This window comes from Sus scrofa, chromosome 15 (assembly GCF_054392235.1).
Source record: "Sus scrofa isolate SSC_HxYL_T2T_F1_AM1 chromosome 15, Sscrofa_HxYL_maternal_Yorkshire_Landrace_v2.0, whole genome shotgun sequence".
Classification (NCBI taxonomy): domain Eukaryota; kingdom Metazoa; phylum Chordata; class Mammalia; order Artiodactyla; family Suidae; genus Sus; species Sus scrofa.
In genome coordinates this window covers 38,920,838-38,934,504 of record NC_139397.1, presented here as the reverse complement: position 1 = coordinate 38,934,504, position 13,667 = coordinate 38,920,838, and the positions used below count along the sequence as shown (strand labels likewise).

The 13,667-nt window shown below is 44.3% G+C and overlaps 2 protein-coding genes across 5 annotated transcripts in view; one reads left to right on the top strand and one right to left on the bottom strand.

The window, feature by feature from the left end:
- Positions 1–1,378: 1,378 nt before the first annotated feature.
- On the bottom strand, positions 1,379–6,520 carry DBI (diazepam binding inhibitor, acyl-CoA binding protein). Its single transcript, NM_214119.1, is given in 4 exon segments — positions 1,379–1,660; positions 3,007–3,069; positions 5,308–5,425; positions 6,470–6,520. Coding segments are annotated over 4 exon segments (264 nt in total). The 5' UTR covers positions 6,479–6,520; the 3' UTR covers positions 1,379–1,586.
- A 194-nt stretch (positions 6,521–6,714) lies between these two features.
- The window catches only part of C15H2orf76 (chromosome 15 C2orf76 homolog), a 60,025-nt gene continuing 53,072 nt past the window's right edge, over positions 6,715–13,667 (top strand). For 2 of the 4 annotated variants that reach the window (XM_005671633.4, XM_084999088.1), the window contains exon 1: positions 6,715–6,745. The gene's annotated coding sequence lies outside the window, so the exon portion shown is untranslated. Of the gene's footprint in view, positions 7,060–8,406; positions 8,454–13,667 lie in introns of those variants that run through there. The other 2 variants (XM_003133285.5, XM_021074829.2) reach the window with 2 other exon arrangements.

The window sequence follows — 13,667 nt, the reverse complement described above, 5'->3', positions numbered from 1 at the left end:
CTCTCCCATGGGGATCTGCTGGAGAAGAAATACTGAGTAGTCATTGTATGATCATAGCGTAAGTGACTGCAGAGGGCCAGGCAGCATCAGCTTCATCAGAGCTTGCCCAGGCTCAGGCCTACTTTCTTGAGATTCTGGCCAGCAGCACCACAGTGACAGAGTGACTGAGCACATGTCTGCCAGGTCCTGGCTGCCTTTCACAAGCTAGCAACAGGGCGAAATACTGGGAAGTTCATTTCTTACCCACACTCTCTCTCTCTAGTGTTACCAAAGGAATGATAATTTGCTCTTGGACTAGGTTCTTGACATGCATGACGCTTGACTAGGCCTCAGGCCAGGGGTCAAATCAGAGCTTTGGCTGCTGCCCACAGCTATAGCTACAGCAGATCCAAGACAGCCACAGCAGATCTGAGCGTGTGTCTGTGACCCACACTGCAGCTCATGGCAATGCCAGATCCTTAACCTATTGAGTGAGGCCAGGGCTTGTACCTGCATCCTCATGGATACCAGTCAGGTTCATAATCTGTTGAGCCACAGGAACTCCCTGGTTTTGAGTTTCTTTACCAGCTGAGTGACCTTGGGCAAGTTACTAATGCTGAAGCCTCACTGTTCTGGGGTGAGGTTGAACCAAGCCTAAGACCAGGGAACAGGCTTTGCAGGGGAGAACTGAGAACTGCCTGGCCTAAGAGCTTCTCTTTAATTCCTTTCAGCCTAAGCACCCTGCAAAATGGGAAAATGACCACCTCCCTTGCAGGACTGTGGAAGTGACTGAGGGGAGTAAGTGGCAAAGACTGTCTGATAGCTGTCTCTTCTTTCTTACTATTTAACCACCTCCATCTTCCAGTCAAGCTCCAGCTTTTCTCTTCTGCAGCCTTAAACCCTTGCCCTTCCTAGGTCCTGAATGCCCTACTCCTTGCTGTGCCCTTGCTTCCCCCACTTGGTTGTGCCTGTGGGGGGACTCGGGGAATGCTCCCTGCAGATGCATATTTCACCCTCACTGGGGCTTCTACCCTTGCTCGTTTGCTCTGCAACCATGGACTGGCTAGACCTCAGACCAGTCTCAAACATATACTAACCCTGCCTTCCTCAGAGCATGAGGCCAGCAGTATTCCCAACAGAGTTGGCAAGACCTGTAGACTGATGTTTCAGCCTGCCTGATCGGTGTGGCTGGAGTTGGGGGAAGGAGGTGGGAAAGGCCACTTTTATGATCCTTTCCCCCTCATGAGAGGTGAGTACATGCCAGGACTGTCCCACCCTCCAGCAGAGTACAGAGGAGTGTGAGAAATGCAAGCTCAAACACTTCCCGGTGAAATCTTCAGAAAAAGTGAAGCGAGAATGGAATACAGTAAAATTCAAGAACCCAGGTTACCAAAGACTTAAAGTAACAAATGTACTTTTAATTGACCTATGATAAAAACTACTCGGCGAGGGTTAGTAGCCATTTCAGCCCCTAATCTGCTGGCGTTACATCCTGGGCTGTCTTGAGCAACTGGCTTAACTAGTTATTTATTAACTTCATCCACAGTATTAGAAAAACAAGGCATTATGTCAGGTGAACTGCAAAGGTGGCAGGCAAATCCAGTCCCTTATATTCCATATTTTTTCTTTAGTTCTTCTACTTTGTTGATATACGCTTTCATGGCATCTTCCTTGGAAGTCCCTATGAGGCATCAAGAAGATTATTTGTCAGAGAGGCAGCATGGCAGAAAGGCAGCAGAGTTTAAAGCCCCAGATTAATGTTCTGAGGCTCAGTTTCTCACCTGTGAAGGGGGCAGATCTACTACCTATACCTCACAGCCCTGGCCAGGATTTGACTTAAAGTCCTTGAGGAGCCTGGCCCACAGGGAATGTCCCAGAAAGCACTGAGCCCATAAGGTGTGTGCAGCTGTCCTGAGGCCTATCACTGGCCTGCTGGCCATCTGAGTCCCCCACTTCATGTCAGGCCTAACATGGGGAGCTGCAGTGACTACTGGTCCCATGATTAACTTCAATCTAGTAAGTATTTCTCTGTTGGGCTCTTATCTCTCAGAGCTGTTAAACTAAGGAAAAAACAGCCAGACACCCTCTTCTACCCAGAGAGAAGCTATGAGAAAAGCTCTAAGAACTGTGAGAACAAGCAGCTGGCTCTTGGAGGGGAATACAGAGGACACTGGCAACCCCCCACCTCCATAGACAGTGATGCCCAGTTTCCTGAATTCTACAGTGAAGGAGAGATACTGGGAATTAGAGTGTGTTCTGGAGCAACAGCAAGTACATGGGGCCTGAGAATGGTATGGAAATGCTGGATGAGAATGGCCAGACAGGCATTTCTGTTCCATTCATTTGCAAATCTTAGGAGTGTATTTATTGTTTTCTGGCCCCTTTTGAATTCGAGGGTTTCTCATTTTCGGGAAGACAGAGGGCTTATTCAGAAATGAGCTAGCTAGGACACAAAAGCTGGCAGGCACTTTAGTGCCAACTTTTAGGTCTTGCTGCTACAGGCAGCACGTGATTAAGTCGGAGCTGAGCTACTCCTTGGCTGCTGTTGCTTAGCATATAATAGCTCCATTCACCCAGCTAAGCAGCCTTGCCATGCATTAGCTCACTCCTTTTTTTCCTGTGCCTTTCTGGCTAGAAGGGAACTGGGGAGGGCTGCCTGGGCTACGGGGTCACTGCCTGGACCTATGGGGAAAGAGGAAGGTGTGGACAGGAAACCACCCCTTATTCTGAATGCATATAAAGCCCAAGCCAACTCTATCACCTCCCAGTCTTGTCAGTGGCCTAGTTCCCAGCCTCTACTCTCTCCAGATAATACCATGACTCAGAGATGGTGATTTTGGAAAAGGCATAAATGCTATTAGGAGAAAAAAAAATGAGGTGGCCCAGTTTTTTTCATTTGGGCCCAGGTCACACTAGGTTCCCCAGCATATGCCTCATCCACTGTGTCCTCTCTCTTCACCCCCTCCACCCCCTAATGGAGAGTATTTTATTGCTGGGCTTCCCAAATGAGGGAAAAAGATTAATTACCTTTCAGCCCATTCCAGGCATCCCACTTGGCCTTGCCTTTGAGGTCCAAAATTCCAGGCCGTTCTTAAACAAGGAAAGGAAAGATATTAGACTTGCTGCAAGTTTTAATGGACAACTTTATCAATTTTCTTGCCATGAAAACCATCTTTCATTACTTCTATTCCTTCTGGGCTCTGCTATGGAGTTAAATAGGTCTAGTATGTCAGGTACTGCCTTCAGAAACCCACAAGTACAGAAACCCAAACTTAAAATATACAGAAAAGAAAGAGGAGGGAAACTTCTCAATAAGTCAAGAGTCTTTGTCTTATAAATTAAATAACTCCATAATTTCTCCTTTTAAAAATATTGTACTTTTTTTTTTTTGTTCTTCTTTTTCTCCACGGCATATGGAGGTTCCCAGGCTAGGGGTTGAATTGGAACTGTAGCTGCTGGCCTACACCACAGCCACAGCAACAAGGGATCTGAGCAGCTTCTTCGACCCACACCACAGCTCACGGCCACGCTGGCTCCTTCACCCCCCTGAGTGAAGCCAAGGATCAAACTCGAATCCTCATGGATACTAGTTGGATTAATTTCTGCTATGCCACAATGGGAACTCTTTTAAATTTTTTTTTTTTTTTTTAAAACAAGTACTAAATCCATTTACCTGGCTTAAAATTCAAACACCACAGGGGAAATACTATAAAGTTTCTTCTCACTCTTCCCAATTTCTTTCCCGCATGATTGTTATTGTTTTCTAGGTAACCTTTTCTGTGAACTATTTGTTCATATCCTTGCCTCTTTTTGTCACCAAATTGTCAGTGTATTTCTTGTTGATTTGTGAGAGTTGTTTTCCTGAGGACAAGCTTTCTTTAAGTAATACCATGGTTTTATATGTAGAGACCTGCTATCAGTTGCACTTGGGAAACACACCACTTCCCTGCAGACCTAGTTCACTGCTGTGCTGAGAAGAAAGCCAAGGGGAGTAACTGCAGTCCCCATAGCCTGGACCACTGTGTCTGGGAAACATCAAGTCTCCCCCCAGGTGCTTGCAGAGATGCTTCCCAGGGATATCTGAGCAAAACTGCACCTACAGAATCATCACTGGAATCCCAGAGAAGCACATTCCAACAGTCCTTTCATGCTGATGGAAAGCTTGTTCATTTGCACTGTGCAACTCAGGGGCCATGTGGCTTTATGACTGGGGACTGAACTTTTGATTTTATTTAAACTATTTTCAGTTTATATTTAGATAGCTGCATACTGTTTTAGACAGCACAGCCCTAGAGTGTGCTGATCAGGAAGAGACAGATTCTCAAGCCAGTTTAACCTATACTTATGTGACAGCAGGGAAGAGGCCAGTCTTGTGAAAATCATGTTTGTGAGCAAAGAGTCTCAGTCACTCTGCCCCCCCGCCACTTCATCTCTCCTGCCTCCTTGGGAAGATGCAGAGTTTTATAAACCCAGGGTAAAACTCACCTTCACAAGACCTTTCTCACCTAAGGCCCCACTGTGATCTTTGATTTGGCTCTGCTCAGGATCCTTAGCAGCCAGCCCACCTGCTCTATCTTCCACCCCAAGGGCAGAAGAATTAGGAGCTCTGCTCACTCTCCTGAACAGGGTGGGAGTGACCTCCTTCTATGCTACTATGGCCACCACCTCTATGTCCTTGCATAGATTGCACTGTGCTGCTGTGTTGAAAATCACACAGGCAGCAGCAGTTTTAGGGACTTAGGGGCAGAATGAAGGCAGAAAAGACAGTTTTACAGACCATGGTGGTCCAAACCAAGGCCTCAAAAACCAGTACCAAGATTTTTTGATAGGGAACAAGTAGTCATCTGGAACCACTGTCAGCAAAAATGCTTCTGATGTGTCCCAGGAAGCCAGCTGCTTCTCTGTTTCCAGGTATGGCATGGCTGCCTGGCACTCTGATTCTGATCCTGCCTGTCTGGGGTGGACGTGGTACGGTTCAACAAAACTGCCACTGAGCTGAGAACTTGGAGCAAGTTTCTTCCAAGCTGGGATTTTTGCTTCACCAGGTAGATGGGAATACCTGGTGATAACCAGTAAAGTCCTTCCCAAAGTACGATTTGAATTCTGCTATCTGAACTACCCAGAAACTAAGATCATTGCAGGATCTGTGAACCCCATCCAGGTTCTGTGGGAAACCCTTCCCAGCTAAAACCCCAGGGGCTGCCTGAAGAGTAGGGCCTTGGGTGGGTTTGAGAGTGAGGTTCCCACAGATTAAAGAGTTTCGGCACCAACCAAAGCTGCTGAACCTGACTTGATGAGTAGGGGCCCTACAACCTCATCTCAGCATACCTGTATTTATGTCACCCACGGTCGCTTGTTTGTAGTGGCTGTAGATGAACAGCATCTCATCATCTGCTGGTTTGGTCTTAAGGTTCTTAACTTCCTCAGCAGCTTTCTCAAACTCCGCCTAAATCAAGAGAGAGGTCAGGTCTGAATAGAGCTCGGTAATGGGGATAAAGGAGTTGGAAAGGCAGCATTCCTCCTGCAGCGCAGCTGAGGAAAAGCAGTCTTTCCTTATCTCAACAGGGCAGCTAGAGGTTCAGCAAAAACCAGGAGGGAAAGCACATCAGTTCACTCATTTGAAGGACAACTAAGTACTGGGCTCTCTCACTGTACCAGGTATCAGGTGCTGGAAACAAAGATGAAGTGGGCAGGCTAAGGACGTCTGCAGTGGGCATATGCTTCACAGAAAAAGCAGAGTGGCCAACTAGTTGCCTGGCCACCACCGGGCCAGACCGGGGGAATCTCACGATAGCCCTGACTTGAGGACTCCGTGTTTGAAACAGCTGAGAAAGGAAATGGGCTTGAGCGCGCGCGGTGTCTGAGGCCCGAGCCCGATGGCTCCCTCCCTCTGGGCGCAGGGCATCCAGCGCCGACCTCTGTCCCAGTGCCCGGACTGGAGAGTGGGGAGAGAAGCCAGCGGTCGCCCACACTGCTAGGTCCCAGAAAAACATCCGCAGTTAAAGGAGAGCAAGGCCTCTAGGTCACCCTTTCTTAGGCCGCGACCCGCCCCTTGCCTATCGCTAGACACTCGGCCCCTAATTGCCCTGACCTCCAGGCTCTCAACCTCTCAACCTCCTAGCTTCCTTATTCCTGACATGTCCTTCCACATGGGGCACTCGGTTCCCTTACTCTTCAATCCACGTAACCCATTAGATCCCATCTATTTAGGACCCTCGCCTCAGATCTCAGTTCCTACTTTACTGCGAAGTCCTTCTCTTGGGCAACTTTCCAGCAGTTGTGGGTTGAGTAGCGCTGTTGGGAGTCCAAAACTCTTTTAAGTTCCATTTTCAGGGCTTGGTCCAAAGAGTCAGGGCTGGGCAAGGAAGGGTCCATGAAGAAGGGCAGAGCGCGGAAGGGAAAAACCTTGAGAGGTTATATCTGCGGAATGCTCCTTCTTAAGCCTCCCGCCCCGCGACAGCTTTGCAGCCAGGCGGGGCACGCGTTATACCTGAGACATGCCGGCAGGGCTGCAAGGATTCCAGGGAGCTCGCGGAGGCGGTGAGGAGCCGGAAGCAGGCAGCACAGGACTCCACCTGCAGCGCCTTTAGAAGCCCAGCCGCAGGCCTTCCCCACTGCTCTCGGGTGAGCGAGAGGTAGCCAATCAGGAGCCAGCTCTACGCTGGGGGCGTGCCCAGTCTCGGAGCGCAGCTAGTCTCGCCAGAACCCTTGAATGTTTTCTGGCGCACGCGCAGCAGGGAGGAGCCTAAGGGGACGCCGGGAGCAGGTGGGGACCGCGGAAGTAGGGCGCGTGGGGTAGTGAGGGCCAGCTGTATAGAGCGGGCTTTCGGTCTTTGGCCATTGTGGGGAGTGGTCGGCAAAGCAGAGAGCGGAAGCCGAATAGCTGAGGCTTTTAAATTTGTTTCATTAAGTCTTGTGCCCGTTGTGAAGAGGCCGGAAGTTGCACTGCTCGACTAGCAACCTCTCAGGATTGGGGTGGGCAACTGGGCCCCTCCTCTCTCTGGGGACCGGAGGAAACCCTCTGGGACCGTCCCTGGAGAATCGCGCGAGAAGTGGCAAGCTGGACTGGTACCCAGAAAGGTGAAGCCGAGGCCTCTTCCTCTTGAACTTTTGGCATGTTCTGTGACGTGCTGGTGGCCGTAATTTGCGGTCCCCTTTTGTTTGTGTGCAGTAATGCATTTGATGTATTAAAGTCAGGGCCACTATCTTACTTGACTTGGCCTAAAATAGGTGCTTAGCAAATATTTGTTAAGTAAATAAATATTTCCTTCATTTTCAAGTGCTTGTTGAACTTTTGTCTGGTAACATTCCTGTTCTAGACCTTGGGGATTCAGCAGTGAATAAAGCAGATAAAATCCCCGTATTCCTAGACCTTACACTGGCGATAATGTTAATAAAATCAGTTAAATAGACGGGATAGAAAGTTGAAAGTTTGCAGTTTTACATGGTGCGGGGGTGTGGAGGATTAAGGGACAGTAACATTTGAGAAAGCCCTTCTAGGATAAGAGGGAGCATTCCAGGCAGAAAATTAGTGTAAAGGTGTGAGCAGAGAGTGAAGGTAAGATAGGAGATGAGAGTGGAGAGTTAATCATGTGGCAGGCTGGCTAGATGGTGCAGAACGTGGCCTTTGTAGGCCTTTGGCTATTTATTCTGAGTGAAATGGGAAGTTGGAGGCTTTTGAATAGAAGACTGAAGCGGGCAGCTTTGGAAATTTATGGAGATTGGTGTTCTCCATGAGAGAAAGAAGCAGCACAGGTGATGGGAAAGTTTGCGGGTAATGCCTAAGAGACTAAAGGGAGAACTTTCTGGCAAGTTACAAAGGAGCTGGGTGAAAGGAAATTGATTTTCATTCTCTGGGGATCTTAAAAAAAAAAAAAATCATTCCTCTTCAATTCCCAATTTGTGACAAGAGGAGTGAGCTACAAGTCCCCCATGCCTCCCACCGTTAATTTACAGCAGTAGGTTTACACTAAGGAAAGGCCAGGTGGAAGCTTTCAGATGTTACTTTCCAGTAACTTAATGGAGGCCAGGCTTTATAAAATGAGAAAAAGCAGAGATGCAATAGCAGGGAACACATCTAGAGTCTTTAGTCTCTGAATAATTTTGAGAAAAAGTAAAAAACCCAAAATCTTGGAATTAACTTTGGTGAAATTACCTTTGAATTGGAAGAGATGTGGGTTTCTTCCAAAATGACAATTCAGAATTTTTTTTTGCTCTGAGGCCCAGATGAAGCTGGGATTCACTTTTGGTTGGTCATTTGGCGCTTACAGCTTCCTTGATGGAAATTCACATTATTGCCTGTGTGGGTTAGATTTGCAGTCAGATGTATCTTGCAGTAAGTATGTTTTAACAGGAGGTTATTGTATTTGACACATTTGAAAAGGTTAGGTACCTCTGATAATTTTCTTTATATTCCTCTAAGGTTGGTTGGTGTGATTATGTTTGGACTGAAGTTAGTTATTGCAGAAAGCAAGGTTAGTGTTTTAAATTAACTTGGCAGTCTGCAGTGTAAATGGAGTTGATTTGTTGGTGGCTTCTTTGGAATATACTCCGGTTTCCTTAAAAAAAAAATTTCCGCAGGTGATTTTTGTGCCCAGCATAGTCTACAGAAGTTGCTTAAAGTGACAGAAGTATGGGAGCTCCTGGCACAGCAGAAAATCCATGAGGATGCGGGTTTGATCCCTGACCCTGCTCAGTGGGTTGGGGATCTTGCATTGCCATGAGCTGTGGTTTAGGTCACAGACATGGCTTGGATCCGCATTGCTGTGGCTGTGGTGTAGGCTGGCAGCTGTAGCTGACCAACCAAAAGTGAATCCTGGCTTCATCTGGGTATCAGAGCAAGAAAAGTTCTGAGTTGTCATTTTGGAAGAAACCCACATCTCTTCTGATTCAACCCCTAGCCTGCGAACTTCCATATGCTATGGGTGTGGCCCTAAAAAGCAAAAGCAAAAGCAAAAAAAAAAAGTGACAGAAATATGGAATTAGTAAGGATAGGCAGTATGGATCCCAGGAAGCAGGGTGCTATGTAGTCTTGACAAAGAGGAGAAGGAAGAGTGTTTTTCATTTAGAGGGCCCACTCTAGGCCAAATTTCAAAATAACTGAAGGCATACTTTTTGTTTTTCTGCTTCCTTCACTCCTCAGTGACCCATTTTTGGTAACCCCCACTGCCTTATGCCCTGCATTACCACTTCTCCTGGAGGGAATTGGAATGCCACTCAGTTTTTAACATAAAAAGAAGGTAACAAGTCAGCAGCTGGAATTTACTTTTTAAAAGTAAATTTTAGAGTATATTTACAGTCAATAAATTAGATGCATTTTTTTTTTTGTTTTTTGTTTTTTTAGGGGCACATCTGAGGCATATGGAAGTTCCGAAGCTAAGGGTCAAATCAGAGCTACAGCTGTCAGCCTACACCACAGCTCATGGCAATGCCGGATCCTAAACCCACTGAGTGGGGCCAGAGATTGTATGGATTTTTATTTTGACAATACCGGAAAGAAAGTTGCTCTTCATATCCTTAGCTCTTTTTTATATCCTTATTAGCAACTACCACACTTTGTAATTATTTTTGTAACTTTATTTACAATTACTTTTATTTTAATTTACTGTTCTTCTGTCTGGGCCCCCTTCCCTCCATAAGCCAGGGAAGCTAGGGATCACTGTGTATCAGTCAGCTCTCTATCTCCAACTGCCTGGCACTTCTTAGGCACTTAACAAATGGTGGGTGGATGAACACAGGGCTTTTCTCTCTATGAAACATATTCTTTCTGATTAGCCATGAACCTCGAAACCAACCAGTTCTAATAAACCGTTTGTTAGAACTGTACGTGAAACTCTGGTGCAAGGAACATGTAATCTCTTTGTACCATTTCCAGCCTTGGAAACAGAACAGCTGCAATGTTAGGGGAAGATGGGGAACCTGATGAGCCACCTTGTCAGCCTAATTGATCCTCCCAGTTAGCAGAGAGGCCGTTGTCATTATTGCAGCTTGTGCTCACCTTCTTGGGTTGCCAGTTTTTCACTTGCTGGGACTCAGTGTAAAACCAGTGGGACAGATTAACAGGTGAAAGTGGTTCTTGCCCAGTGGGTGTGAGTAGTAGTTTAATATTAGGTTTCTTGTTGTAAACTAAACCTCTAATTTCTAAGAGTAACCTAATCATTAAAACATGAAAATCATTAAAAAGCTTTGCAGTAAAACCTTACCAGAGGGCAAGTAAGGGTTAGATTGTTCACAAATGATGTATCATACATTCATTTGCTATTTATTCTTCGGTTTCTTAGAATGTGACTCCTGAGGCATGGCTCCAGCAAAGCTGGGAGGAGACCAGAGTATTTTAAAGGAAAGGAGGTGTTACTGAACCCAACTGGGTCAGCAAAGCCAGTCTGCTAACATCAGGTTGTAGAGCAAAGTACAATATTTACTGCAGGCCACCAAGCAAGTGATTGGGAGATAGACCTCCGATCCACTCCAGCTTGGTCTTTGAGTTAGGATTTTTTTAAAAGGAGAACAACAAAGAGACTGGGATTAATCATTGTCTTGTAACATTTATTAATGGTAGTTTCTAGTTTCAGAAGTCAGGACTTCTCTGGTTTAAGATACTCTGGCCAGATGGTCCATGCCTTGGGGTTTTGTTAGCTCATCTTGTCCTGGAGAAACAATCTGAGTTTCTAAGTTAATGGTGATGTCTATAATAGCAATTTTAGTACATTAAAGATGTTATCCACAACAGCCGTTGTAGTCATCTGATTCCGGTTGATAAGTGCTCAGCACAGGATTGAGGTCAGAGGGGCCAGAAAAGGAATCCAATTTTAGATAAAGAGATTAATCATACACTCAGTAAGGAAACCTGGTTGTAGGAGGGATTTGGTTTCCATTGCACTTGGGAAATGTTTCTGGGATTGGAATGGGGGAGAGCTGGGTAGAGTTAGGGGCCTTTGTTTTGTGAAGGCTGAAAGAAGTAAGAGCTGAGCGGGTAGAGTAAGAATGTAGCATAGCTTTTCTTTCTTTCTTTTTCCTCTTCTGTCTCATATTTTTCTATGACTTAACTGGTGAGAAGAGGCCTGGCAGCTGTAGGTCTTAACCACCCCTTCTCCTTGGACATTCTTTTCTTTCTTTGGGTGTTTGTATTCAGAGAAATTGCAGTAAGTTGAGCGAGAGAAGAGTAAGTGAGTATGTGTGTCTTTGTGTGTTTGTGGGAGACACGTGTGTGTATGATTCTCAATTTTCCCCTGCTCTACTTTTGCCTAGCCAGCATGTTGGGAGGGATGATTTGGGTTGAGTTGGGACTGGAGGGAGACCAGAGCTGGGGTGGGGGTGGGGGTGGGGGTGGGGGTGGGGCTAGATGGGAGGGAGGGAAGTGTCCTGCATTGGCTGGGAAGAAGGAAGAAAGGAAGGGAAAACTTTCTTTAGAGTTACTTGGTCATACACTGGTCAGGTGCTACCTGTATTCTGTTTAGAAATACTTAAGATTATGGGCAGGAAAAAGAAGCACCTTATGAAGCTATCTTTTTTTTCAGGTATTCAGTTTTTTTTTTTTTTTAATTGAAATATAGTTGATTTACAATGTTCTGTTAATTTCTGCTGTACTGATTGTTTATATATATATGTATAATGTATATATGCATTCTTTCTTATATTCTTTTCCATTATGGTTTATCACAGGATAATGAATATAGTTTCCTCTGCTGTACAGTAGGACCCTGCTGTTTATCCGTTCTATATAGAATAGTTTGCATCTGCTAACCCCAAACTCCCACTCCATCCCTCCTCTATCCCCTTCCCCATTGGCAACCACAAGTCTGTTCTCAGTGTGAGTCTGTTTGTTTTTTAGATAAGTTCGTTTGTGTTGTATTTTAGATTCCGCATATAAGTGGTGTCATGTGGTATTTGTCTTTCCCTGTCAGACTTATTTCCCTTAATCTAATTATTTCTGGGTCCATCCATTTTGTTGCAAATGGCTTTATCTCATTCATTTTTATGGCTCAGCCACCAAATATTCCATTGCATATATGTACCACATCTTTATGAAGATATCTTGAGCTCAGTACTGTAGTTCTCCTTCAGCGTTGTTAGAAGTATAAACTCTCTTCTAAATCTACATTGTCTTCCACAGCTTTGCCTATTTCCCGAACTCCTAATTGTATATGGCAAGCACTTGGTAAATGCTTTGGAAGTAGGTTTCAAAGAGATTAATTTTCTAGTGAGCTCTTCTGTTGTCTGTCAACTACAAAAAATTAGAAATATTAAAATCTGATGACAAATGATTTGGCTAAGATAAATATAAAAAAATTTTGAGATGATACCATTTAAAAAGATACTTTTTATTTTGAGATAATTGTAGATTTCTGTGCTGTTAGTTGTTAAATAACACGGAGATCCTCTTTTACCCATTTTATCCCAGTGATGGCATCTTGCACAAACAGTACATTGACATGTTTAAGATACAGAACATCTCCATCATCAAGGATCCCTTACACTATCCTGTGATAGCTACAGCCATTTCCCTCCTCTACCTACCTCTCCTTCTTAGCTCCATGTAACCAGGTAGTTGTTCTCTATTTCTATAATTTTGTCATTTCAAGAATGCTAAATGAGTGAAATCATGTGGTTTATGACCTTTTGGAATTGGCTTTTTTATTCAGCATAGTTCTCTGGTGATTCATCCAGATTGTTGTGTGTGTACCAGTGGTTCCTTTTTATTGCCGAGAAGTAGTCCATCACATGGATGAACTAGTTTGTATAACTATTCACCTATTGAAGGACATCTGTACTCTTTCCATTTTTTGATTGTTACCAATAGAGCTGCTGCTGGTCACTTATGTACATATTTTTCTGTGAACATGTTTCCATTTTTCTGGAATAAATGCTTGGCTGTTCCATGTTTGATTTTGTAAGAAATTGCCATTGTGACTATACCGTCTTACATTTCTACCAGCAGGGAATGAGAAATCCAGTTTCTTCACATCCTCGACAGCATTTGGTGTTACCACTATTTTTCATTTTAGACATCTGATAGATGTGTAGTGGTATCTCATTTTGGTTTAAATTTGCATTTCCTAATGACTGTTGATGTCAAACATCTTTTCCTATGTTTATTTGTGCCATCTGTATGTTTCGTATATGAAATTTCTATCTTTTGCACATTTTTTAAGAGGATTTTTTTAATGTTGAATTTTGAGAGTTCTTAATATATTATAGGTACTTGTCCGTTGTTGGTTTTGTGGTTCGCAAATATTATCTCTCCATTTTTAGTTGTTTTTCATCATCTTAATTGTTTTTCACAGAGCATAAATTTTTGATTTTGGTGAAATCCAATTGATCAATTTTTTTCTTTTATGCATTACACTTTTGGTGTCAAGTCAAATCTTTGCCTAACTCTAGATCCTAAAGAATTTCTTCTACTTTTTTTGGTGAAAATTGTATAGTTTTGCATTTTAAAATAAACATAATCAATTTTGAGTTAATTTTTGTTTAAGGTGTAAAATTTAGGTTGAGGTTCTCCCCCCTCCACCCCAATCCCTTGGTTGTCTAATTGCTCCAGCACCATTTGTTGAAAATATATCTTTTTTTTTTTTTATTGAACTGCTTTTGCATCTTTGTTAGTAATCTTTGGGGAATATTTATGTGATTGTTTTCTGGATTCTCTTTGCTGTTGACCTGTGCATCTGTTTTTCCACCAATACCACACA